Genomic DNA, 26,597 nt, shown 5'->3' with positions numbered 1-26,597 from the left:
ATTCAAAAAGTGACTAAAAGCTGAAAATTGGTCTGGGCAGGAGGGAGGTTTAGGTGCCCAGTAAGCAAGTGGTTAACAAAGGCCCCAGGATCCTACCCCCGACATGTGAATGATTATGTGGTACATATCCTTACTCATTCACCAGAAAATGTAAATACAAACACAACACTGTTTTTAGCAAGTCCTTTTTTTAAATAAAATGTCCCCTGTCATAAATCCATCATCAATCACGTTGTCTAGCAATATAAGACCACATCAATCATGACCCTCTGGTAAAAAAGAAAAGCCCTCTGCTCGCTGACACGCGACTGTACCCAACACTTGCCACCGCCAAATGACAGCTCCAATCCCCCCACATTTAAATAAACAAAGGGGGCGGGATCAATGATGTCACAAAGGATGGGTCCACCCGTTGACATCTTTGACCATATATGGCAGGGTTTCTCAACCAGGGTTCCATGGAATCCAAGGGTTCCTCCAATGGTTGCTAGGGGTTCTTTGAGCAATGACCAATTTTTGCCTCTCAGATAAGTTCCCAGGTGACACCAATGATCTTTTTAGCTATCTGTAGAAATTCTTCCCCATGCCCACAGATGTAAGGAGTACTGTTCCACTGACCATTACACCAATGTATCGTGAATTGTAGATATAGCCATTTTTAACAGGGGTTCCCTGAGACCAAAAGGTTATTTCAAGGGTTCCTCAGTGTTAAAAAGGTTGAGAAAGTCTGATATATGGACAAGGGTCTGGTATGGATTTTGGAGGGGACCTCACGCCATTTAAAAAAAAAAAAAACTTAAAATCCATGTCAGACTTGAAGAGTCTGCTAAGGATTGTGGGAGAACCTCTTTGCCAGTATTTTTCTATTTTTACTGACAGGCTCATTTGTTTACTTTCTGCTCTCAGCCGGGGGAAGTCCCTGGCTGACAGCAGAGATGAGTCACTGGTTGTTAGGACACCTCTGGGTGCCAGCTCCTTAACAACCAATGACTCATCCTTGTTGTCAAAATTCAGTAGTATCAAAAACGCAATCAAGTCGCACTACATAATCACACTGAAAATAAGATCGAATCACAGCTGCAATAGTGTAATCCTAGATTTAATGATTTTTAACAATTGCACCCCTAAAATAAAGCAGTGCCTATAAGCACTGTAAGGGCTTGTTTAGACTTGCAGACTTAAAGGTAGTGGATGGGGATGTTCACATGCTGTAATCACAATGCTGTGTGCAATGACTAAAATGACCCCCCTGTCTCGTTCGGTGGGCAGAATGTGGATGTACCTCCGAACAGGGAAGCAAATGGGGATGCCCATGTGTTAGTTGGTGTGGCATTTATGGGGTTAAAACAGGCAATTTAGCAATTAAAACTCGGATCGCTTTATGGAAGCGCGGTAAATTCGATGCATGTCTAAATGTAGCCTTACGCACTGACAAACTTGTCTGAAATATTAAACTTTGTGGACTCTCCCCGGGGCTGAGCTGACTCCCCACAGGCATGTATATGCAATTTGGTATAGGTGTACCATTGTGATAATACTTAAACACTAGATACGTCTATTTAATGAGCAGTACATGCAAACTCCGGATTAGTACTGTACTTTCAGTACTCATTAAAGGAGAAGGAGGCCAGGCTGTGCCAGATTTTAAAAAGGTACTACCAGCCAGTAATAATATCCCGCACAATTGACTGGACCCAGAATATGCAGAATAGAAGCTGGACTAGGATGGAAAAACTTCAAAGTAAGACCCCACTAGAAAAGTTGGTTTGGATACCGCATCGTTTTTGTAGTTTCCATAAGAATAATAATCCACTGACGGAAAATGTATTTAAGGTGTGGCATATAATACACAAAAAATTTAATTGGGAGCATATCTCACCATTATTATCTCTAGGCAATTATTTTGTTTCTGGAAAGGAAGAAGAGATTGCATTCCTGCACTGGGTGGAAGGGGATACATTGAAACTAAAAGATGTAATAAATGGAACAAGGGTTTGCACAATGCAAAAGCTATGTAAAAAATGGGGTGATATGTTGTCACATGAGTAGAGATATAGGCAAATGTGCCATTTTATATCCTTGTTACCCCAACCACTGCTGGCAGCGAGTAATTTCCTTCCACTTTATTGACTCCATAGTCACTCCAACCTATACTTAAACTTATACTTTACTTATACCTAAACTATACAAGCAGAACCTAAAATGCCACCATATTTAAAGTATTGTTAAACCCACAACAGAAAAATCAGTCTGTATATGCAGTAAAGCATGCTTGTTATACTCACTGTGGAACTTAAGGGGTTAATCCTCCGCACTGTATAAAAAGGTTGTTTGATCCTTTCTTCTCTGATCTTCCCCTTCTTTTACTGTACCCAATCGATCTGCTCATAGAACAGAGCCCAAGGAGGCACTCTGCACATGTTCAGTTTGGTGTGTACTGCTAGAGATTTTTTTTTTGGAGGAGGATGCATGTGATCAGCACAGGGCCAATCAGCACTGTCCAGGCAGAGGGCCAGGAGTCATGCAGCCTCATAGAACAGTTAGAGAATGAAAACTCCTGATAGAACACTGATAGAAGTCACAAGACTGCTATATACTGCTGATGAGAGAAGGTATTTAGCAGTTTATATTTCCTAAAATAATTGCATTTCCATGTTCTGTGTACTGTGGGAGACCAGATATAGTGAATGCTGAGTTCCTTGGTTTAGCAACATTTTAAGTAAATGAGAGCAAGAGTGGGAGGTAACATTGGAGGAAAGACACAGAATAAATATACTAAATTTGGCACATACCTTATCAGTGGATCTTAAAACTTTTAAAATAAATTGTAAATTGCTGGCTAGGTGGTATATTACTCCAATAAGAGCACATAAGATACAACCAGAAATACCATGCTCTGTTGGAGAGGATGCTAGCAGATCCCATAGAACATTTGCACATATATCGTGGATTTGTCCTAAAATACAGATTTTTATTTTTGGAAAGGAATAGTTGATAATATTTATAAAATAACAGGAATATGCATGCCAATGGAGTCATTGCCTATTCCATAGCACAGGTCACCTTGGTAGCACAATATAGGGGATAATGAATACCTAATTTATAAATGCAGCTAAAAGGCTTATTCAAAAATATTGGCGTTCACAGGATATTCCTGCAAAGAAAGATTGGATCATAAAAGTAGATTATTTATGTTTAATGAAGGAATTAATGCACTCGCTCAAAGATTCTGTCTTTTTTTTTTTTTTTTTTTGAAACATAGGGAATTTGGTTGACTTTCAGGAGGTTAGAAACTTATGTGGATTTGAGAAGTAAAAATTTGGAGAACATGTAAAGGTATATCTGAACAAATTAATGGGGTGGGAAACTACATGGCAAATGAGGTTCAATGTAGAAAAATGTAAAATAATGCATTTGGGTGTCAAAAATATGAATGCAATCTATACACTGGGGGGAGAACCTCTGGGGGAATCTAGGATGGAAAAGGACCTGGAGGTCCTAGTAGATGATAGGCTCAGCAATGGCATGCAATGCCAAGCTGCTGATAACAAAGCAAACAGAATATTGGCATGCATTAAAAAGGGGATCAACTCCAGAGATAAAACAATAATTCTCCCACTCTACATGACTCTGGTCCGGCCGCACCTGGAGTATGCTGTCCAGTTCTGGGCACCAGTCCTCAGGAAGGATGTACTGGAAATGGGGTACAAAGAAGGGCAACAAAGCTAATAAAGGGACTGGAGGATATTAGTTATGAGGAATGGTTGCGAGCACTGAACGCATTCTCTCTGGAGAAGAGACTCTTGAAAGGGGATATGATTTCAAATTACAAATACCGTACTGGTGACCCTACAATAGGGATAAAATAGGGATTTTCGCGGAAGGAAGTTTAACAAGACTTGTGGCCACTCATTAAAATTAGAAAAAAAGAGGTTTAACCTTAAACTACGTAGAGGGTTCATACTGTAAGAGCGGCAAGGATGTGGAAGTCCCTTCCACAGGTGGTGGTCTCAGCGGGGGGCATCGATAGTTTCAAGAAACTATTAGATAGGCACCTGAACGACCACAACATACAGGGATATACAATGTAATACTGACATATAATCACACACATAGGTTGGACTTGATGGACTTGTGACTTTTTTTTACCTCACCTACTATGTAACTATATGAAAAGGGACATGTTTGTGATGGGAAGAGGTTATTTTGTGGGGGTTCAGTGGTTGTGAAGGAATTCCATGAAGGGGTACCAGATGGTGACTTTTGTTAACCAAACTCCACCGAGAGACTAGAAAAGGAGAGACCTATAGTATTTGGTCGAGAGAGTGTAGTAAATATTGAACCTAATGTGGTAATCTCAGATCAGTGGTTTGGGGTGCACACTAAACTTCCAGGAGCATAGTGTCCCGGTGGCGTGAGGAAGGAAGAATAGAGAATTGTAGAAAAATTTTAATGTACGAGGGAGTTCTTCAAAAAGTTTCTGCACTTTTATATATATAAAATAGAGTTTAAAAAGTGTGGAAACTTTCTGAAGAACCCTTGTATGTGATAGGTAGGTGTTTCTTGTGTTGGGTTAAGGGAGTACTGTATGTAAATAAATCTGTATGTCAATAAGTTGACAATAATAATGGGAGAGTAATTAAAAAAAAATTATCCCCTTACATTCAGTAGGCAGAATGGGGATGCCCATAAATGCATTGGTGTGGCATTTACTGGGTTAAAACAGGCAGTGAGGAGGTGTTATATTGCCTCCTTACCACCTGTAAAATGCCTCTGAAAAGCAAATTGAATAAGGATCACTTTTCAGAGGTGCTGCAATTTATCTGCATGTTCAAACGTAGCCTTAAGTCATATATATGTAAGTCCGAGCCTTTTTTTCTCAGAGAATAGGTGCTGGAACTCCCCCCTTTTAAGCCACCCCTTGTCTCTGCCCCCTACCCACCTCCAAGTACCCTTCCTTGGTCCTACCAACTACCCACCTCCCAGTACCACCCCTTTTAGGGAATACAGAACCAAGTATTATTATTGGGTGCAATAATTTGTAACATAATGCAATTTATTAACGATAACAAAAAAGCAGTAAAATAGGTCCCCTGGAGCCAGCAACAATAGACCCCACCCCTGTACCAATAGATCCCCCCCAGCAGAAATAGACCCCCATTCCAGGCACACTAGATCCCACCAGCAATTACAGATCCACCCAGCAACAATAGATCCCACCGCGGAAACAATAGATCCCCCCCAAGCAACAATAGAGGCCTCACACAACATTAAACCCTCCTCCCCAGCAACAATGCTCCTCCCCCATTACAAAATACCACCTCAGCAACAATAGATCCACCCCAGCAACACTATACCCCCAGCAGCAACAACAGATCTTCCAGCAGCAAGAAACAATAGACCTCTCTCTCAAAAGTAGATCCCTCCCACCAACAATTAACCACTCAGCAACATAGACACCCCCTAGCAACAATGGACCACCATGCAAAAATAGATACCTACCAGTTACAATAGACCCTCCAGCACCCCTTGCCATTACATACATTCAATGCTGGAGATGCTGGAACTGCATTCCCCCACGTTCCTCCTGAAAAAAAGCCCTGTGTACGTCTATTTAATGAGCAGTACATGCCAGACTGGTATTGTACATTCATGCATGTCAAGTATATATTCATGTGTAGGTGTGTTAAAGCAATTATATTACATGTTATATAAAACTGCAAAAAAAAAAGACATGTATGAGGTTCTGTGATATTTGATCTGACATTTAAAAAACAGATATACCCTTTTTTGCTGAATAATATTATTATTATTATTATACAGGATTTATATAGCGTCGATAGTTTGCGCAGCGCTTAACAACAGTAGGGCAGACAGTACAGTTACAATACAATTCAATACAGGGAAAATCAGAGGGCCCTACTCGTTAGAGCTTACAATCTATCCTCCATAGGTATTGGCAAGGCTGCCACTATGTGTTATGGTGCCCAATATCAAAACCATTAGGTTACAGAATACTTTATTAATCCCAAAGGGAAATTGGGAAATTGTTATGACACACTTAACAAAGACAACACAAGATCACAACAACAGACTGAACAAGATGCAAAAACACAACACAATTACCAATAACAGCCATTAACACCAAATAACAAAATTAAAACTACACTACAAATAAAACATCCATACAAATAAAATACAACATAGAATAAATAACACAGATTAAAATAACAAACTACCAAATACAAATAATACACCACTTTCTCTAGCACCACCCAAGGTAATAACCAACAAAATACCAACATACTATAAAAACAACACAAAATCCTAATCATAAACAAGATTTGCATCTTGTCTCTCAAGCAATTTCTCTGGTGATGAAGAATACTATTCACTTTCATAGTGACCATATACAGGTTCCCAAACTACATATAATCATTTGTTTTATATCAGAGTTAGCATCATCAATAACCATATTGCAAGAAACCTCTGGCCCCACTGTGCCTGTGGACAATTGTAAAGTCTGTGGCCACGCTAAATTATCATTTTTAACTTTTATATTTCAATGTTTTTATTGAAAAAGAAGGTAACAAAGTACATAATAGTCAGTCACATAGGCAGATTGATATTAAATTATCAAAACAGTACATTCCAATACGGAAATAATTAAGATAAATTTGTATTACTTATTCTCCACCTGCTATAGGAACATAACATAAAAAATGCAGTCAACATCCAGATATCGGTGGAGTTTAACCATAACCTCTCAATCATGAGCTGGATAAGTCCTTTGTGAGGGAATAGCACAGATCTAGAGTCCCGGGGGTCCCGGACATGGTCTTTGGGACAATTTCAGATCTCATAATCATAGAGGATCATATATAAGATTATCTATATTGTATCAGAATTTCCGAGGATATGATAATAAGAGAAAAAAAGAGAAAAAAAACAAAAACAAAAGAAGAGAGAAGAGGAGGGGAGAAAGAAAGAAACAGAAAAAAGAAAAAAGAAAAGTGAAATGGGGAGGGAGAAGGTCGTCCTGGATTTCGCTATGGAGTAGAAATATAGTTCATTTTTAACTTTTTTATCAAATTATCAGCTTACACTGAACTACAGCAAAGAACAGCATTCGCAAAGCAACTATTCAGCTGAACAGACATCTTTAGAAGTCAACAAAAATGTTATAATGGTCTTCTGGAATCCCTACAGGTGATGAGTTATTAGTTTGATCACTCGGAACTCCAATGGGTTTGGGAGCTCACAGATGGATCACCAGAGATCACACCATCATCCTTTGACTAGCAAAACTCAGCGGCCGGCAGTGTGAGACATTACTGCAAGCCAGGAGATCCAGCTTAGGATTGGACAGAAATGATGCTGACAAATTGCCACTTCTGTGACTATACGTCAATTATTATTTAATAGCACTACATTAAATTAAATTATTTTGCTTGTAATATTTATTATACACATTATTATACTGGCGTATGTGGCTATATGGTATATAAAAGTCCACAGTACATTATGTATGACACACGTTAGTTACAATAATGGAAAAGTTTTACAGAATTTTTTTTTCCTGAATTGCATAGTAGTCAAATTGCACAAGTGTAAGATTTTTACTATTTTGCAAGTTATATTTTCATTTTTCATTTTACATTTGGTAAAGTACAGAAAATCTAACTTTCAGCCTGCCTTACTGATCAGTGTCAATCCAAGAAGTTGTTCATTCGTTGCGGGCAAGAAACATATTGTTTAGGTACTCACCGGGGTTGGTAATAGTAAGAAGATCAAGTCTTCTCTGTTGCTGTAAAAGAAGTAGAAGCAAAAAATGTTAAAATAAATTATCTTTAAAAAAAAACCCATAAATGTTTAAGATTTATGTGCAATGACTCACTCCACTGGAGAGTGCAAAATCTGGTGCAGCCCTGCATAGAAAACAATCAGCTTCCAGGTTTTTCTTTTCAAAGTGTAATTGAACAAGCTGAAGTTAGAAGCTGATTGGTTACTATGCACAGCTGCACCAGATTTTGCACTCTCCAGTTTAAGTAAATCAATCCCACTGGTGGAGATTTATCAAAACTGGTGCACACAGAATCTTACACTTTAACAAGAGCACCTAGAAGCACCAGTTTTAGTAAATCTCCCCCACTGTGTATTTCAGCTTCAGCTACTAAGCATTGTAAACAACAAGCTTTTTTCAACAAAGGAGCAAGGGAAATGGAGGAAAACATTTGAAAAGGAGCCCAATGCTTCATTTGGTGGCTGAAAAGGAGAATACTGTACAAAAGTTATAAAATGGAGTGTTCCTATTTACTTGGCTAAAAGAAAAATATATTTTTTTTATTTTATTTATCCTGCCCATAATAAAGAAAATATATGCAAACCAATTACATTTTGTTTTTACCAGAAAAAAGTCTATTCATATTTATATATCTGAGGCTGGCCATATATACTTTGATAAAAGCACACAATGTCACAGATGCAAGCATTACAAGCCTGTTAGGGCCCATTCACGCCTTTCCCGTGTGGTGCATTGCAAGAATCCATGCGTTAATGCACATGTTATGGCAATGCACGTTAAGCATTTATTTTTAATAGCACCCGGACAAGTTAACACAATTCACCTCTGATGCACATGCAGTGCAGCACATGACAATGAACAGTAACGCACTACTATGTATTGTGTGCTCTGCATAAAATAAATGGTTCATGTCTGATTTTTTTGTCTCTTCTGTTGCGTTGGCAGCACATTCATTTGAATAGACTGTCTTAACATAATGCAGTTATTGAGTGACATAATGGGGTTGATTTAATAAAGGCCAATAGACTTTGCAAAGTTCAGTTGCACTCCGCAAGTGCAGTTGCTTCAGAGCTTAGTAAATGAGGTAAAGCTCCACTTTGCTAAGAATACCCAATCACCTGCAAAGAATATGAAACAAAACTGCATTTTTTGCTTGCACATGATTTGATGATGGAAGTCAGCAGAGCTTCGGCTCATTTACTAAGCTCTGGAGCAACTGCACTTGCAGAGTGCAACTTTACAAGGTGCACAATGTATTTGCCTTTAGTAAATCAACCCCAATGTGCGCTAACACTCATGTGTCACTGCAACACACCAGAGTGGACGAGTCTGAAAAGACCCTTCTCTTTTACAGATGTTTCTAGGTTTTAGCCATCACATAATGGGGAGTAAAAGGTCCTTGAATCCACACTCACCAAAGTTGCAAACAGCAAATAGAGTACCAGCCGATTCGTCAATATGTGATGGGATACCTGCCCTAAAAGCAATGGCACTATATCAACAACAGGAAGAGGAGACAAGGGAGTCCACAGAAAGCAAAAAAGGGGAATGGTCAACTACGGCTTATGGTACAAAAATGCAAAAAGGCTTTATTATGGGTGGGGGGGTATTTACATATACAAAAAATTCCAAATATATGTAAGATAAACAATGTATCTAAATAACACAGTCCGTCTCACTACACTAAACCAAAATTAAAAACCATGCTGCAACATTGAAAAAATTTAAGAGGAATTTAGACGACTGGGCAAAAGGGGAAATTTTTGACCTGTCAGTAAGGGGAAGCAGAAGTAGATCGCGGAATCGTAGATTCCCCTCTCGCTCTGATACAGAGACAGGTGCCCAGTCTTCCGGTAGTGAAGACGAAACACGCCATACCGTGTCTTTTTTAGACAAAGACCTACTGGACCAGCAGGAATCTCCCCCGTCCAGGGGTATACTAAAGGGAGGCAAACAAGGGACAACAGGAGGAGGAGGGAATCAAGAAAAAGGAAGACAAGGAAGGAAATAAGGAAGGAAGGGGGGACCCAATAGGAACAGAGCGGACAATGACTCGGAGCCAAAAACGCCCCAGCTAAATCCACTCCATTTGAATGACCCAGTAGAAGATTTTAAAATCATTAATCTCTCTGATTTTCAATTGGAGAAACGACATATTGATTTATTAAGCAAGGGTCTATCCTTTTCCCCTACTACGGGGAAAGTATGGACCACTTTGGGGTATATAAGGACCTCTGCCTTTTTTTGAGGAAAGTATACCTCAAGGAGATCTTACATAGTTACATAGTAGGTGAGGTTGAAAAAAGACACAAGTCCATCAAGTCCAACCTATGTGTGTGATTTTGTGTCAGTATTACATTACATATCCCTGTATGTTGCGGTCATTCAGGTGATTATCTAATAGTTTCTTGAAGCTATCAATGCTCCCCGCTGAGACCACCGCCTGTGGAAGGGAATTCCACATCCTTGCCGCTCTTACAGTAAAGAACCCTCTACGTAGTTTAAGGTTAAACCTCTTTTCTTCTAGTTGTAATGAGTGGCCACGAGTCTTATTAAACTCTCTTCTGCGAAAAAGTTTTATCCCTATTGTGGGGTCACCAGTACAGTATTTGTAAATTGAAATCATATCCCCTCTCAAGCGTCTCTTCTCCAGAGAGAATAAGTTCAGCGCTCGCAACCTTTCCTCATAACTAAGATCCTCCAGACCCTTTATTAGCTTTGTTGCCCTTCTTTGTACTCGCTCCATTTCCAGTACATCCCTCCTGAGGACTGGTGCCCAGAACTGGACAGCATACTCCAGGTGTGGCCGGACCAGAGTCTTGTAGAGCAGGAGAATTATCGTTTTATCTCTGGAGTTGATCCCCCTTTTAATGCATGCCAATATTCTGTTTGCTTTGTTAGCAGCAGCTTGGCATTGCATGCCATTGCTGAGCCTATCGTCTACTAGGACCCCCAGGTCCTTTTCCATCCTAGATTCCCCCAGAGGTTCTCCCCCCAGTGTATAGATTGCATTCATATTTTTGCCACCCAAATGCATTATTTTACATTTTTCTACATTGAACCTCATTTGCCATGTAGTCGCCCACCCCATTAATTTGTTTAGGTCTTTTTGCAAGGTTTCCACATCCTGCGGAGAAGTTATTGCCCTGCTTAGCTTAGTATCGTCTGCAAATACAGAGATTGAACTGTTTATCCCATCCTCCAGGTCGTTTATAAACAAAGTAAATAGGATTGGTCCCAGCACAGAACCCTGGGGAACCCCACTACCCACCCCTGACCATTCTGAGTACTCGCCATTTATCACCACCCTCTGAACACGCCCTTGTAGCCAGTTTTCAATCCATGTACTCACCCTATGGTCCATGCCAACGGACCTTATTTTGTACAGTAAACGTTTATGGGGAACTGTGTCAAATGCTTTTGCAAAATCCAGATACACCACGTCTACGGGCCTTCCTTTATCTAGATGGCAACTCACCTCCTCATAGAAGGTTAATAGATTGGTTTGGCAAGAACGATTCTTCATGAATCCATGCTGATTACTGCTAATGATACCGTTCTTATTACTAAAATCTTGTATATAGTCCCTTATCATCCCCTCCAAGAGTTTACATACTATTGATGTTAGGCTAACTGGTCTGTAATTCCCAGGGATGTTTTTTGGGCCCTTTTTAAATATTGGTGCTACATTGGCTTTCTCCAATCAGCTGGTACCATTCCAGTCAATAGACTGTCTGTAAAAGTTAGGAACAACGGTCTGGCAATCACCTGACTGAGTTCCCTAAGTACCCTCGGATGCAAGCCATCTGGTCCCGGTGATTTATTAATGTTAAGTTTCTCAAGTCTAATTTTAATTTCGTCCTCTGTTAACCATGGAGGTGCTTCCTGTGTTGTGTCATGAGGATAAACACTGCAGTTTTGGTTACTAAAGCCCCCCGATTCACTAGTGAAGACTGAGGAGAAGAATAAATTCAATACCTTTGCCATCTCCCCATCCTTTGTAACCAGATGTCCTTCCTCATTCTTTATGGGGCCAATATGGTCTGTCCTCCCTTTTTTACTGTTTACATACTTAAAGAATTTCTTGGGATTTTTTTTGCTCTCCTCCGCTATGTGTCTTTCATGTTCTATCTTAGCCGTCCTAATTGCACCCTTACATTTCTTATTGCATTCTTTATAAAGTCTGAATGCTGAGGATGGTCCCTCAACCTTGTAATGTTTGAAGGCCTTCTCCTTTGCTTTTATATGCATTTTTACATAGGACTTAAGCCATCCAGGATTTTTGTTCGCTCTCTTAAATTTATTACCCAATGGGATACATAGGCTAATGCCCTTATTTAATATGCTCTTAAAGCAAACCCATCTCTCCTCCGTATTCTTTGTTCCTAATATTTTATCCCAAATTTATGCCTTTTAGCAAGGTTTGTAGGTTAGGGAAGTTGGCTCTTTTGAAATTCAGTGTCTTTGTGTTCCCTTCATGTTTCCTATTTGTGTGATTTATACTGAAACTAATTGACCTGTGATCGCTGTTACCTAAATTGCCCCGTATTTCCACATCTGTGATCAGGTCTGTAGTGTTGGTAATCAGTAGATCGAGTAATGTTTTATTTCTAGTTGGTGCGTCTACCATCTGACCCATAAAATTGTCCTGCAAGACATTAAGGAACTGGCGAGCCTTAAATGAATGCGCGGTTCCCTCCGCCCAGTCTATGTCTGTATAATTAAAATCCCCCATTATGATAACACTTCCCATCCTTGCTGCTAATCCAATTTGTGATAGGAGATCCATCTCCACTTCCTCCCTCAGGTTAGGGGGCCTATAGCACACTCCCAGTATTATTTTCCCCTTAGCTTCATCCCTTTGGAGCTCTACCCATAAGGATTCCACCTCCTCTCTAGCTCCCTCAGTGATGTCATCTCTCACATTCGCTTGTACATTATTCTTGATATATAGGCATACCCCTCCCCCTTTTTTACCCTCTCTATCCTTGCGGTATAGGGTATACCCTTGAATGTTTGCCAGCCAATCATGAGAGCTGTTGAACCAGGTCTCTGAAATTCCCACAAAATCCAAATCCTCCTTGTACAACAGTATCTCTAGTTCACCCATCTTGTCCGCCATGCTCCTGGCATTGGTGAACATGCCACATAGTTTGGACCAGTCGCATATTGTCCTCGTATTGGGTGTTTCAAGATTGCAACTAGGACTTGCTACTATACTCACCTTGTGTTTTTGTGCTTTGGTTAACCTACCACTAATGCCCTCAATACTACCCTCTGGAATATCTTCTGCGCTGGCTATCACTGTCTCTGGACCCTCCACCCCATCGCCTAGTTAAAAACCCCTCTAACTTTTTGGCCATCTTCATTCCCAGCAGATCTGCACCCTCCTCATTTAGGTGCAGTCCGTCCCTACTATAGTACCGGTTACTGACTGAGAAGTCGGCCCAGTTCTCCAGGAACCCAAACCCCTCCTTACTACACCAGCTCTTCAGCCACTTGTTTACTTCCCTAATCTCCCTCTGCCTTTCTGGTGTGGCTCGATGTACCGGTAGTATTCCTTAGAACACTACCTTGGAGGTCCTTTTCCTCAATTTAGCACCTAAGTCCCTAAAATCGTTCTTTAGGACACTCCATCTGCCTCTGACTTTGTCATTGGTGCCAACGTGCACCATGACAGCCGGGTCTTCCCCAGCCCCTCCCAGTAATCTGTCCACAAGATCCGTGATGTGCCGAACCCGAGCGCCTGGTAGACAACATAATGTTCGGCGCTTCAGGTCTTGGTTACAGATTGCCCTCTCTGTCCTTCTAAGAATTGAGTCCCCTACCACCAGAATCTGTCTTTCCTTTCCCTTTGCTGCTCCCCCACTCTCACTGGAGGAGTTCTTCCCCTGGCAGCTAGGAGAGTCCCTCATCTCCAGCAGTGCTGGTCCCTGACTGGTTTCACCAATCTATTCCGACAAAACTCCCCTAAATGATCTACAGCTAGATACCAGGGAAACTGAGGCCCTAGAATCATTAATGATATTGATGGAAGAAGGAGGCGAGTCCTCTGGTGAGGAGGAAGCTCCAGGGACGTCGGGGTGGAAAAGAGATCCCAAATTAAAGATCCGTTCAACCAAAATGCCTTTATTTCGGAAGAACAAATGGCTTGGGGTGTTCCTCGACCTTGTCGAGGAGGACCTCAACAAATTAAATTGGGAAACCATCATGGGTGATAAGTGATTATCAAAAAGAGTGATAAAGGAGGTAATGTCATCCTCCTCTCAGTGGATTTTTATGAGGGGGAGGTACGACAACTCCTAAATGATGAATCTACCTAAAAAAGACTACACCATGATCCATTCCAGGACCTGGTGGAACTTATTAATGAGAAATTACAATGGGCATTTGAGGCCAATTTAATTTCTAAAAAGGAATTGGAATTCTTGAGAGTGGCTGACTTCAATAAACCAACATTTTATATAATCCCTAAGGTCCATAAGAACAGAAAGGCCCCTCCAGGAAGACCTATTGTCTTCGCCATTCGTGGTCCCCTGGAGAGACTGGGGAAATATATAGATTCCTTAATCAAGGACATGGTCTTGTCTTTGACTTCGTACGTACGTGACACAGGGGACGTGTTGAATAAGATTAGTGCATTAGAATTCCCGGAGGGTGCCCTACTGTGGGGATCGACGTGGAGTCGCTTTACACGTCTATTCCCCATGAGTGGGGCATTTTGGCGGTATATCACTTCCTAGAGAAACACTTCCCAGAAATGGGAGCCCAAAATGAATTAATCATTGATCTCCTAGAGCTTGCACTCAAGCACAACTTTTTCCAGTTCTCTAGATCTAACTATCAGCAGCTGCGTGGCACCTCTATGGGAGCCCCATGGGCCCCGGCCTATGTGTGTCTGCACCTGGGCTGGTGGGAGGAGGAGAAAGTTTATGCCTCGTCGATGTACCTTGGCCATGCATGCTGCTGGCTGAGGTACATCGATGATGTCCTGATGGTATGGGCAGGGACTTCAGATGAACTGGAGGTGTTTATGGCAGAGCTAGAAATAACACTAGAAATATACATCTAACTTATACTGCGGATCCCCATCAACTCTCCTTCCTGGACCTATCTATCCGACTTGAGGGTCGGATTGGTTGATTACTAGTACTTTCCGAAAGGAAACAGCCGCAAATACATTACTACAGGCTCTGATACGTGGGATCCCGGTTGGACAGTTCATGAGAATCCGCAGAAACTGCTCTACTGAGGAGGACTACTTTTCCAAATCTAAACAACTCTACCAGAGATTCAGGGAAAGGGGATATCCCCACCGAACCCTCAAGCGAGCAATGAGCATCGCAGGACATAAGAGGAGAGCTGACCTCCTCCTACCCCAGAAAAAGACACAACAGGAGACTGAGGGACTGGTGAGATTTATCACCCCCTATGGGGCCCAGTGGCACCAGGTGAATACAATCCTCTCAAAACATTGGCACATACTGTTGCGGGCTGTTGGGTCGAGGCAAACTATCGGTGAGAGACCGTCAATGGTTGCTAAACGAGCCCAAAACCTCAATGACATGCTGGTGCAATCTGAGTTTGTACGGCCCTCAAATAGAAGTTGGCTCTCTGATATGCCTCGGGTCAACGGCATGTTTCCGTGTGGCCATTGTGGCACATGCAAGTATGTGGACCGCTCAAAAACCTTTAGAAATTCGGATGGTAGTCAACAATTTGAGATCCGGTCTTTCATTAACTGTGCCACAACTAGAATACTCTATGTTCTCGAATGCCCATGTCATAAATTGTATGTAGGCAAAACTAAGAGACAGCTGCGTGTTAGATTCGGGGAACACCTGAAGAGTATCAGGTTAAAGGAAGAAACTTCAGTGGCTCAACGCTTTTTGGATTTTCATCAGGGCAAAAACACAGGTCTGAGGGTAAAGGGCTTTTATGCCCTTTCTCTGACAGACCGTAGGGGTGACTTTGACAGGGTACTCCTACGCAAAGAGAAAAAATGGATATTCAGGCTTGGTACTCTTCAACCTAATGGCTTGAACCACGAACTAAGCCTGAGTGTCTTTCTTGAACCATAAACATTAGGTTTGAAGTGTTTTATAAAGATTGATCTCTTGGTTTTCTTGTATCTGCTTTGGTTGTTTTTGATATAATTTAATTCTGACCATGAGGGCCATTCCACTTTATGAGGAAATTTATTACAATGTCTATTGGGCTCTTTACTTGATGCCTGGTGATATGTGAGATTGTATTTCTTTCTCTCCCCTTGCAAATAAGTACTTTTTCGTTTGAGCAACTGATTGGCACCTTTTTTCCTTTTTTTTTTCTTTTTGACTGCATTACCTGATGTGACCACAAGATGGCAGTAAATAGCTATTTGGCATGGTTTGATCTGATTGGACAGTGTTCCCTATTTAAATCAACCTTAATTCAATTCCAAATTGTTCCGAAGAAGTACGCGGAGGCGTACGAAACGTTAACGCAGCCCCTGCAGGGCTTGTCAGCAGGCCTTCAACATGCTTCCCTTTCCAGCAATGTAAAAGGGTTTCCCTGTGATTTGCATACAGAACCATACTTCACAAACTATTTCCGCATCAGCAATTGAATACAAAGTTCCTGGTTCCTGGTCTTTTCCTAACCATGTGACCGGTCATGTGATCACACAGTCTGCAGTGTCTACTATTGAGGAGAATGGTGTGCTGTGACTACACACTGAATGTTGCTCTGAACTGACTGTGAGCCGCTCCATGCCAAACAGCAAGACAGCAGAGTCTGAGGACATCTCCAGCAATTGAAAGTGGTGAGAGCCCAAAAGGGCAGTTTCTCTTTCCCTCCTTATCTGCTTATCAATAGTCCTTGCATCTGTTTGCCATTCACCCTCCTGCATGGATTGACACACTTGAAACTGATGAACTGTGAAAATATAATTCTGGTCTAGATTGGAAAAGAGACTAATGCCGCGTACACACGGTCGGACTTTTCGTCTACAAAAGTCCGACAGCCTGTCCGACAGACTTTCGACAGACTTTTGTCAGACTTTTGGCGGACTTTTGGTGGACTTGCGGCAGACTTTCTTACGAGCGGACTTGCATACATACGATCACACAAAAGTCTGACGGATTTGTATGTGATGACGTACACTGGACTAAAATAAGGAAGTTGATAGCCAGTAGCCAATAGCTGCCCTAGCGTGGGTTTTTGCCCGTCGGACTAGCACACAGACGAGCGGATTTCTGGGTCCGGCGTAGTTACGACGTAAAGATTTGAAGCATGTTTCAAATCTAAAGTCCGTCAGATTTGAGGCTGGAAAAGTCAGCTGAAAGTCCGCTGAAAGTCCGCTGAAAGTCCGGGGAAGCCCACACACGATCGGATTGTCAGCCAGCTTTAGTCCGTCGGCGTCCGTCGGACTTTTGTAGACGAAAAGTCCGACCGTATGTACGCGGCATAAGCCCTTTCTTTGGAGTGGTCTGTCCTTTGCTCCTTATATGCTGCATTGAGGAAATAGTGTTTGTGCACTGGACATACCTAGTAACAGGAACGCTGGTCTTTCTATTTCCAAAACAACTGGTGTATACACACATTTAGTGCACTGAGGTTGGAAGCTGCTTGTGGAGGATTTCTTTCTAACAGAGGGTTAAAAAACCCCACCTAATTCAGCTATGTAAGGTCTTGTCTATGTGGATATATGTAGTTTCTTTTCAATACTGCTCAATCTGATGCATAGTCAATACTAGACAACATAAGACTCGATATCCCATCAGTAGCTTACCCCAAGTAATGTTTGGTGCTATACTTTTTTCTTTGGATTCAAATGGACACTGCATGTGTTTTTGGCCTGCAGACACGCTCTGCAGTTTTATTCATCAATGTTGCAGCATGGTTTTTAATTTTGGTTTAGTGTAGTGAGACGGACTGTGTTATTTAGATACATTGTTTATCTTACATATATTTGGAATTTTTTGTATATGTAAATACCCCCACCCCCCCCACCCTTAATAAAGCCTTTTTGCATTTTTGTACCATAAGCCGTAGTTGACCATTACCCTTTTTTGCTTTCTGGGGACTCCCCTGTCTCCTCTTCCTGTTGTTGATTTAGCCATCACATACATTGCTAGAGAGAACCAACTGGATGAGGACCAATGGCTTCCCACAAATTACTTAAAGTGATTGTAAAAAAATTAAAAAATAACAATCATATCATACTTACCTCCACTGTGCAGCTCGTTTTGCACAGAGTTTCCCCGAACCTGCTCTTCTGGGGTCCCCTGGCGGCTCTCGTGGCTCCTCCCAACATCTGATAACCCCCTCGGAGAAGTGCTTCCCCAAGGGGGTTACCTTGTGGGTACGCTCCCGAGCCCCGCCCCCCCGGCGCTTGCGTCATTGGATTTGATTGACAGCAGTGGGAGCCAATGGCTACACTACTATCAATCTATCCAATCAAGAGCCGTAAACCCCGGGCAGAGGGATAGCGCGTCCCCGCTGAGTCAAGTTAGAAGGTTCAGGTAAGTAAAACGGGGGGGCTGGATGGCCGGTCACTGATAGGTGTTTTTCCACAAGGTGAAAAAACAGGAATCTTTACAACTCCTTTAAACTCTGCACGTCTTTGAGGGTTCATCTGCAAATATGACTATTATACTTTCAATAAATATACAGCTAGCGGGTCGAGTGCCTGGACTCTCATGACTAAGGGGAAATATACATCTAGCACTAGTTAAAAGTAAGCTTACTTGAGACTGATTTCAAAATTCCTTTAAGGAGACCTACTGAAATAATTGAGACCATACTCATCAACACATGATCAATGACTGTCAATTTTTCATGCAGAGTTCAGATGCATGTCAAGGCTGCCGGTTTGTCCTTTTAATTAATGACACATATAAAATACTCCCACCCTGTAGCTCAATAAATCCAGGTGAGTTACTGACCAAACCTGTATAACTTATAGTCTACCTGTAGCTTCTTCCATTATGATATAATGGTCCCCGGCACTGTATACTGTAGCAGACATGACTGAGCAATAAATATGATGGGCAGCTACAATAGTCAATAGTGATGCATGGAAGTAGGGAAGTAACAGACTAAAGTGTGACCACCAAAGCTCTGTTCCCAGGCTCCATAATAGAGTCTTAAGTTTTACCTCTTCTCGTGTAGTCCCCTTGTCCTAAACATGCTACTATGTCAATTTCATTTTTGGCTGTGCTGTAGTTAACTCAGACTGATTGTATAGTTTTTCATCAGTTTTTTCCCTAAGCTTAAGCTGGCTTTTGATTTCTCACTGTCACAAGTAGATGTCACTTGTATCACTGGTCATAGTATGAGATTTCACAAACAAAACACAGTTATCAATATTTATATTTTCTTCTGCCAATCCAGTAGGAGGGTTAGATCACTGGTGCATGCTGGGGGAGGATAGACATATTTGTAATATTTGGGACAGGACATATGCTTGATTTCTTCTCCTGAGCTAAAGCCTAGGGAGGTGCTGCTGGATGGAACTCTGCTGTTAAGCCCAATAACCTGTTTTGGGGCCTAAAAGGGGGCTGAAGTGGTCCTGAAACTGCCCTGCCTGGTCTGGAGGAGGCAGTACCAAGGAGTAGACTCAGAGGAGGCCCCTTGCTGGAGAGAGCCAGGAAGAAAGCTGGTCTCTCAGAAGGGCCGGGTTACTCTCTTGAAAGACGCACTGAAATTTGGAAATGTGCTTGCAGTGTGGTCAGGTTGGCTTAAAGGTTCTTATACTATAAAGCTGGACATTTATCTGGATCTGGAGAGTCTGTAAGTGATCCGCTACAGTATCTAAAACCCCTAACCCTCACCTCCTCAACTGTTTCACAATAAAATTTTAAAAAGACAAAATTGACTGGCGCCCAATATCCTTTCTTGGTTCCCCCATTTTAGTCATGGGGTGAAATGCTAGCCCACCCCTGCCTCGGGAAGTGCTACCCTGCTTGCTACACTAGAAGGTTTATAAATAAGTTAAACATGGGTGCAGACACCTGGAAGTGCCTGTTCTATAATATATGGGCCATTTTATCATACTGCAATAATACCCAGGCTTTCTTTAGAGCCCAATCCAAGCTATTTTTCTTTTTTTTCCTAAGCACTGAATAAAAAGTGAATAGAGCTTAGGCTGCAGTACACACCTCTCCTGCAGTACGTTCACAAGATGTCTGCCACTTCTTGGTTGAATGACGTAACATCTAGTAGACTAGAAAACTTTCTCTAGGGGACACCTCTGTATTTTTCATTATTTTAATAACTGCTCTACAATGGACACTTTAAATAGATCTACAAACTGGAGTTCTCCATTTAGGAATAACTTTACTTGAACTATCCATTTTGTATTGATATCTTAACTTTCTCATTACCTGTTACAGCAATAAACTGAAACCAATTTATTTTTTACAAGAAAACTCTTTGTGGGTCCACACTTGAAGCTAGTCCTGGCCAAACCAAGACAATTGGAAGGTATGCATATATAACTCCCAGACTCCCAAGCTAATATTTTAATAACCTTTAAAGCTAACATAAACGTTCCCATCAAACAAAATGGATTCTTCCATGTATTAACTTTTAAGCAATTTTCCAGATAAATATTATCTGATTGGAAAAATGCACATCAAAAGAAACGAGGCAGGAGAAAATACACATTATTTATTACGACAGTCCAATTTACAATGAAAAATATAACCCATTTATGCCAGAAGCAGGTGCATTAATTCCTACCGTTAAGCACATAAATATGCACATTTTCTTTATACAAGACCTTGATGAATCAGTAATCACTCTGCTTGCATTTGAATGAAGATCCTACAGTGTGGCAATGAAACAAATGTTTATTTTCACCTCATAATAAACCTGAAAGTTGTATTTTGCATATGCATATAATATCTTCTTGAAATATGTGTAATATTTATAAATATATATATACATACACACACTGTATATATATTACAATTTTCATCAATTGCTCACGGCAGTTTATTTTATCTTTTGGGAATTTTGATGTCATGCAGCATTATGTATTTTCTGTAACACCCTTAGAGCAGATTTCCACCCCCCCTGTTTTTTTTTACTTTACCCCCGCTTACTAGGAGGTGGTATCTGTACATTTCAGATACTCACCCATCCAGAAGATCCAGCGTTGTCCGGCTGAGATTATCTCATGCCCTGCCACCACTCTGTCCTGCACAGATATGCCCTTTCTGAAGTCCTCTAGAGGCCCACTGGCTCTTCTGGGTCCAGCGGGTGGGCCTCCCGATATTGCGCAAGTAGGCCCGCCCCCTTCTGCTTTCCATAATGAAAGGCTATGTCTTCTGGGATATGTGACTTGCAAATCCCAGGAGGCACAGCAGGCAGTGTGCATGTCATCCATGTTGGCTGATTATGTATGTAGGATATTACATATATGACTACATTATGATATGATATGACTACGATTCACCTAGTCAAATTATGTGCACAGGGCCGGACAGTTTTCTAAAAAAAAAAAAAAAAAAAAAAAAAGGTTTAAAAAAACACAGCGTTTTACATGTACAGGATGCGAGGAGAAGTGGAGTGGAGGGAACTTGTTTAAGAGGGTGAGGACCCGCTTGAACAGGGTTGCCAGTTGCCCATGTAGAAAAAAGAAATAAATAGGCCAAGAATATTCAGCTATTTTTAAAATGGTAGTTTATTGACTGTAAAGCTGGTGATTTGACCAGGGTGTCAGTGATCAACCAGCATGATAACCAAGATAGCATTTTAGTGAACAAAATCAGCAAAAAAAATTCCAGGAAAGGGTGGGAGAATTGGGAGATAAGGAGCTGGAGATTTGCCTAAATGAACTGAAAGTTGCAAATCAAAAAACAACCCCTGCTGTAAGTATATGGAAAAGATTAACTCTTTCCTGAAGACCCATTTTTAATAACATGTCCACTGTGGCTTTTGAATGCCAGTTGTCCTGGCACAAAATAACAGGCCTGTAATGGTTGCAACTGGATTAAATGGATTAAAAGACAGACACAAAAGCATTATCTGGCAGGACTTTACAGGAAAAAACTTTCACAATGGAAATGGATTTGTCTAACTGTCAGGGTGGTGTGCTTTTAGAACAAACTTCAAGGAACGAAAAGTGACAGAACCACCTAACGTGGCGTCAAAGCCTGGGAAGACCAGCTTTTGTAACTCTTTTCCAAATCAAAGAGGATGTCATTCAGCGATTTTCTGCGTTCACGAGAAGTGCAGTGTGAGCAAGAAGACACAGAGGCCAAGAGATAACAGATTTCCTAACTGAAATTATCTTGTGTAAACATAAAGAACATGTAATATATACTCCACATGTAAATACATAATTCCTTCAGGACCCCTGAGTTTTATATGGTGCAAACAATTATTTTATATAAATTATAAATTTTAAAAAATGTATACAGACTTCTTTAACTGTAGACAGTGGTTCGAAGGGTATGTTAAGCAAGTTTCAATCATGTATCTTCCACAGTCTGCAACAAATCTAACCCCACCCATGAGCAACTGCTTAGACATGTGTGCTCAGTGCAAAGTCCCACCCATGAGGTCATCTTGAGGTGTCCTGAAACTCTGGAGCTGTTCTGAATTTTTTTGGAATCGTGCTTCCATGGAACAGACTATCCCAAAAAATGGGTAAAAGGATGTTTTACCTACCATTAAAATAGCAAAGACCCCAACAACAGCATCCTCTATATGATTTAAAAATGGGACCTAATATACACTTGTATATAGGACCCAGTTTTTCATGGAAATTATCATGTTTGGTTACCCTGCCTGCTAACAGCAGTTCTATAGGGCTCTGGCAAAAAAGTTCCTATTTAAGTTCCAGTTCTGTATCTAAAATACGGCGTTCCCTTGTCAACCTGGGCTTCAAGGTGAGGATTGGAGTAATACTTTACCTGGTATATGTTAACCTAGCAAGGAAAGGATGATTTCACTGGTAAAGCCAAATTGGATATTATAGTTACAGTTAAGGACCTACAGCCAAGGTCTTACTACCATTCCCCAAAAATGTATGGAAGCTGGCATGTGTTTGGACATGGTGATGGCCAACCAAAACTAAAAAAAAAAAGTCGACATAAGGAGAGAGTCTGGGACTTTGTGTGAAGCAGGTGGCCGAATTGAACAACATGAACAAAGAGTGACTGGTGGGTATACAATGATAAAAAGCCTAATCGCATAGTGTTATGGCATGTACATAGTAACATAACATGAACCAATTGCATGATTATATGATTTAATTACATATGAATCACATAGTAATAAGATAACATGGTAAAATTATAACATGAAAGTACATGAGTACTATTATAGTATAAGTATAGGCCAATAAAACCAACATGATAATGTACATATTGTTTGATATCACTCTTGGATTAAAAACGTAATGAAGGCATCTATATAGCTCGATACGTTTCATGGGTAACCTACAATCTTCAGGAGCAGATGCAACAATCTATAAATATAATGTAAAAGTAATTGATGTGACTGGCCAAATAAGGGGGGGGAGAAGGGAAGTGGAAGAAAAAATGGTATAACTAATGAGGGTGATATCCATGATTCACCCATAGGCAACTTACAGATAAGCTGTGAGTGTAGGTGACAGCGCCATGGGCTGAGACCCACTGGAGGGAGGCATCATCAGTCCCGGGAGCTGAGGCGGTAAACCCCAAGGGCAATTGGTGGAAGACCGGCAGGGAAAGGACATATGACCTAAGGTTTAACAATAATAAAAGCATTTAACTAAAATTTATGTCAATTTAATAGGGATGGAGGCACTTGACGGTTCATGTCTTGGCCTCATATAAAGTCCCAAACCTCCCTTCTTTTCTTAATTAAATACAAAAGTCACCAAAATGTTTGTGCTTGAGTGTTGGGCTGTTCTGACAGCCCCACCCATAACTAGCAGAGTTATGGGCCAATAGGAATGAGAAGGAGGCAGGCAATCTTTGACACTACCGGTAAATAGCAGATCTTCACCTTTCAGAATGGCTCGTCATTCAGCCATAACAACAGGAACAAGACTACCTCATGTGAGAACACCTCTAGATGCTTGCAGTTTATACCTAGCAGCAGTTTGTTTGTTTTTGTATCATGACAGAGTTGCTTTAATTTTTATGTATTTTTACTTAGTTTCCTAGCCTAAAGTACTCCTTTTGTTTTACCATTCGGTAAAGCGGTTCTGTATCAATCTATAGGAGACATTAGAGCTACGTCTTCATACATTGACAGAACATTTGACAAGACGTAGGTAATCATATCTTTTCCCATGACCACATATCCATGTAGATGGTCCTATAACTGGCCGGTGCCCTGAATCCCTTGGCATGCATATTTCAGAAGAAAAGCCGGGAGCAGTTTGTTTTACGAGTGACTCCACATCTTTCTTTCTGTGAGTTACAAAAACACAGGCAGCCTGCGTTATTAATGTTTACTTGGGTATTAAATATATTGTGCTCTGGGGAGCTATACGTTCCCATACAGCTGTTACAAAGCACTTCCACCTCTGTATCAGAAGCCAAAAATGGAACAGGCAGAAATCATTACTGCTTCTGCCTTTCAATTATTTTAATACAGGGTCACCTTGCTAGTGTCGCAATGCAGTATATAAATGACGAGAGAGGATTGTGGTAGCAGGAGACTCGCAATGTGTGGCAGCAAAGGCGCCTTCTGTTCAACATCTCACAAACCTGTCCACTAGCTATCTTTATAGCTAGGAACTTTTCATATAAACTGACCCTGAGATTCTTCACCATACGGCACCACCTTCATTGGGTATATGAATAAGAGGGTTTATTAGCAGTGCTCCTTAGTGAGTACAAGAGGAAATTTAATCTGAACTGTTCATAAGACAGTTATCTTGGCATTTAATAAAGGACCACAAAGCATTAAAGTAGTCTTAAATTACCACTAATGCTTTATGAGTACTGGGTTTTCCCTCTGTGCACATCTACAGTGATTTGAGGGCCTCAGTATGCAATAATTAGACCAGCCATCCATAGTCTCTCTGCTAACAACAGCTTAGGAGCATTTGATAGGCTAACTCTAGATCCAATAACTTCCAAAGTGGTATTTAAATCTCCCTATCTGCAATTCCAACTTGCATGTAGAAATAAGCTAATCAATCTGACTGAACCAAAATCTGATGAACCACCAAAATATCCATGAAATGTTCTTCTGCCAGATTTATAAGATCAATGTTTCCCCTCTACCCTCCATATTTTACCTGCCACTGCGGTATGTTTAATAATCTGACCCTATCATTTAAAAGTATCATTATGGAGCTGTATTGATATCTATCTACTCCCTGTTTAGACCTGAAATCACAGCACCTGGAAGAGGGAAGGTTTCCACCGTTCTTTGTGGCTCTATAATGGTATATGACCAGTTTTAGAGGGCAGCAAAGAAAATCAAAGTTGGAAGAAAGCAAAAATATAAAATGCGCTGTGATCATTTGTTAATGGAAGCTAATTAATAATAATTATTTGTGGCATGATCATGTAACTTATTTAGCTGAATACACATAATTTTCACAGACTAGCTGTCATCTTGTTCAGTTTGTAAAGTACTTCATTGTTTTTAATCCATCCCTGTGTGACAATAAACCATATTCTTTAACACAATATCCATGTTTCACCATGAGTATCTTTCTTTATCAGTTCTCCCCTGACATCGCTTCAGCACTGCAGAGTACTTTGTGTGTTGTACTTTCTTTTAGTGAACAGAAAACTATCCCTTATGATGGTTGTTTTTGCCCCCCCAGGCCAAACGTTCCCAGTCATCCCCTGACAGCATCTCCAGCATCCTGAGAAGATCTTGGAGTGCTCCAATATACAATCTCCACCTTTTTCTGAGAATGCTGAGGCATGGAGGTACACCCTCTTCCACAATTCCCTACTGGCCTATCACATGATGGACAGCCTAAATGCCTAGTAGGGAGATGTATGAAGGAAGAGAGTATGGACTAGGCCTTGCCTTTCTCTTGCATATCTGAGTGCCCTAGCATCATTGATCCATGGGCATTCAAGACGACACAGAGATGTAAATGTAGGCCCCACTAAGTGCCAGTTTTTGAATAATAAGACCAGCCAAGCTGCTCAGAGAAAGTGAAATGAAAGAATACAAGAAGGAGTTCCAGTGTGAACACAGCAGTAATTATTGCTCATTGGGGTACTTGAATACTGAAGTTAACAATCTCTGATTTGTATCAAATGTACACATTCAAGCTATTCATTTATTTAACATTTGTTTGTTACTTGAAATACCACCTCATAAATGCTTTTTTTTTCATTCATCCATTTTCTTTTATTAATAAAAATGGATTGCTTGACACATACATACACATACATTTGATAAGAATTTTAATATATTTATATCTCTCCACAAAAAAGGCACAAGTTAACCATACATTGCAATTCAATCAAGAAAAAAACATATTTGGCACTGTATGATTGGTATTTAGGTCAAGAGTAGGGATGAGCTTCGTGTTCGAGTCGAACCCATGTTCGACTCGAACATCGGCTGTTCGATCGTTCGCCGAATTGCGAACGTTATGGGCCGTTCGCGCTAAATTCGTGTGGCGCGTCACGGCCCATAATTCACTGCGGCATCGCAGTGCATTGCTGGCTGATGATTGGCCAAGCATGCACTATGACCCGCATGCTTGGCCAATCACAGCGCCGTCAGTAGAGAGAGCTGTAATTGGCCAAAGCCAGGGTGGCTTTGGCCAATTATGGCTCAGGGGATTTAGTACACACCCCACACTATATAAGGCCGCCTGCACGGC

The 26,597-nt window shown here is 41.0% G+C and overlaps 1 protein-coding gene across 3 annotated transcripts in view; it reads right to left on the bottom strand.

The window, feature by feature from the left end:
- Nucleotides 1-26,597, bottom strand: part of AGBL4 (AGBL carboxypeptidase 4) — a 3,151,866-nt gene that overhangs the window by 1,211,084 nt on the left and 1,914,185 nt on the right. For all 3 annotated transcript variants that reach the window (XM_073593575.1, XM_073593577.1, XM_073593576.1), the window contains one exon: nucleotides 7,768-7,807. In XM_073593575.1, the coding sequence (XP_073449676.1) occupies nucleotides 7,768-7,807 (40 nt within the window). The remainder of the gene's footprint in view (nucleotides 1-7,767; nucleotides 7,808-26,597) is intronic.

This window comes from Aquarana catesbeiana, linkage group LG07, assembly GCF_042186555.1.
Source record: "Aquarana catesbeiana isolate 2022-GZ linkage group LG07, ASM4218655v1, whole genome shotgun sequence".
Lineage (NCBI taxonomy): Eukaryota > Metazoa > Chordata > Amphibia > Anura > Ranidae > Aquarana > Aquarana catesbeiana.
The sequence above is the reverse complement of the archived record's forward strand: the minus strand, read 5'-3'. Positions and strand labels throughout refer to the sequence as shown.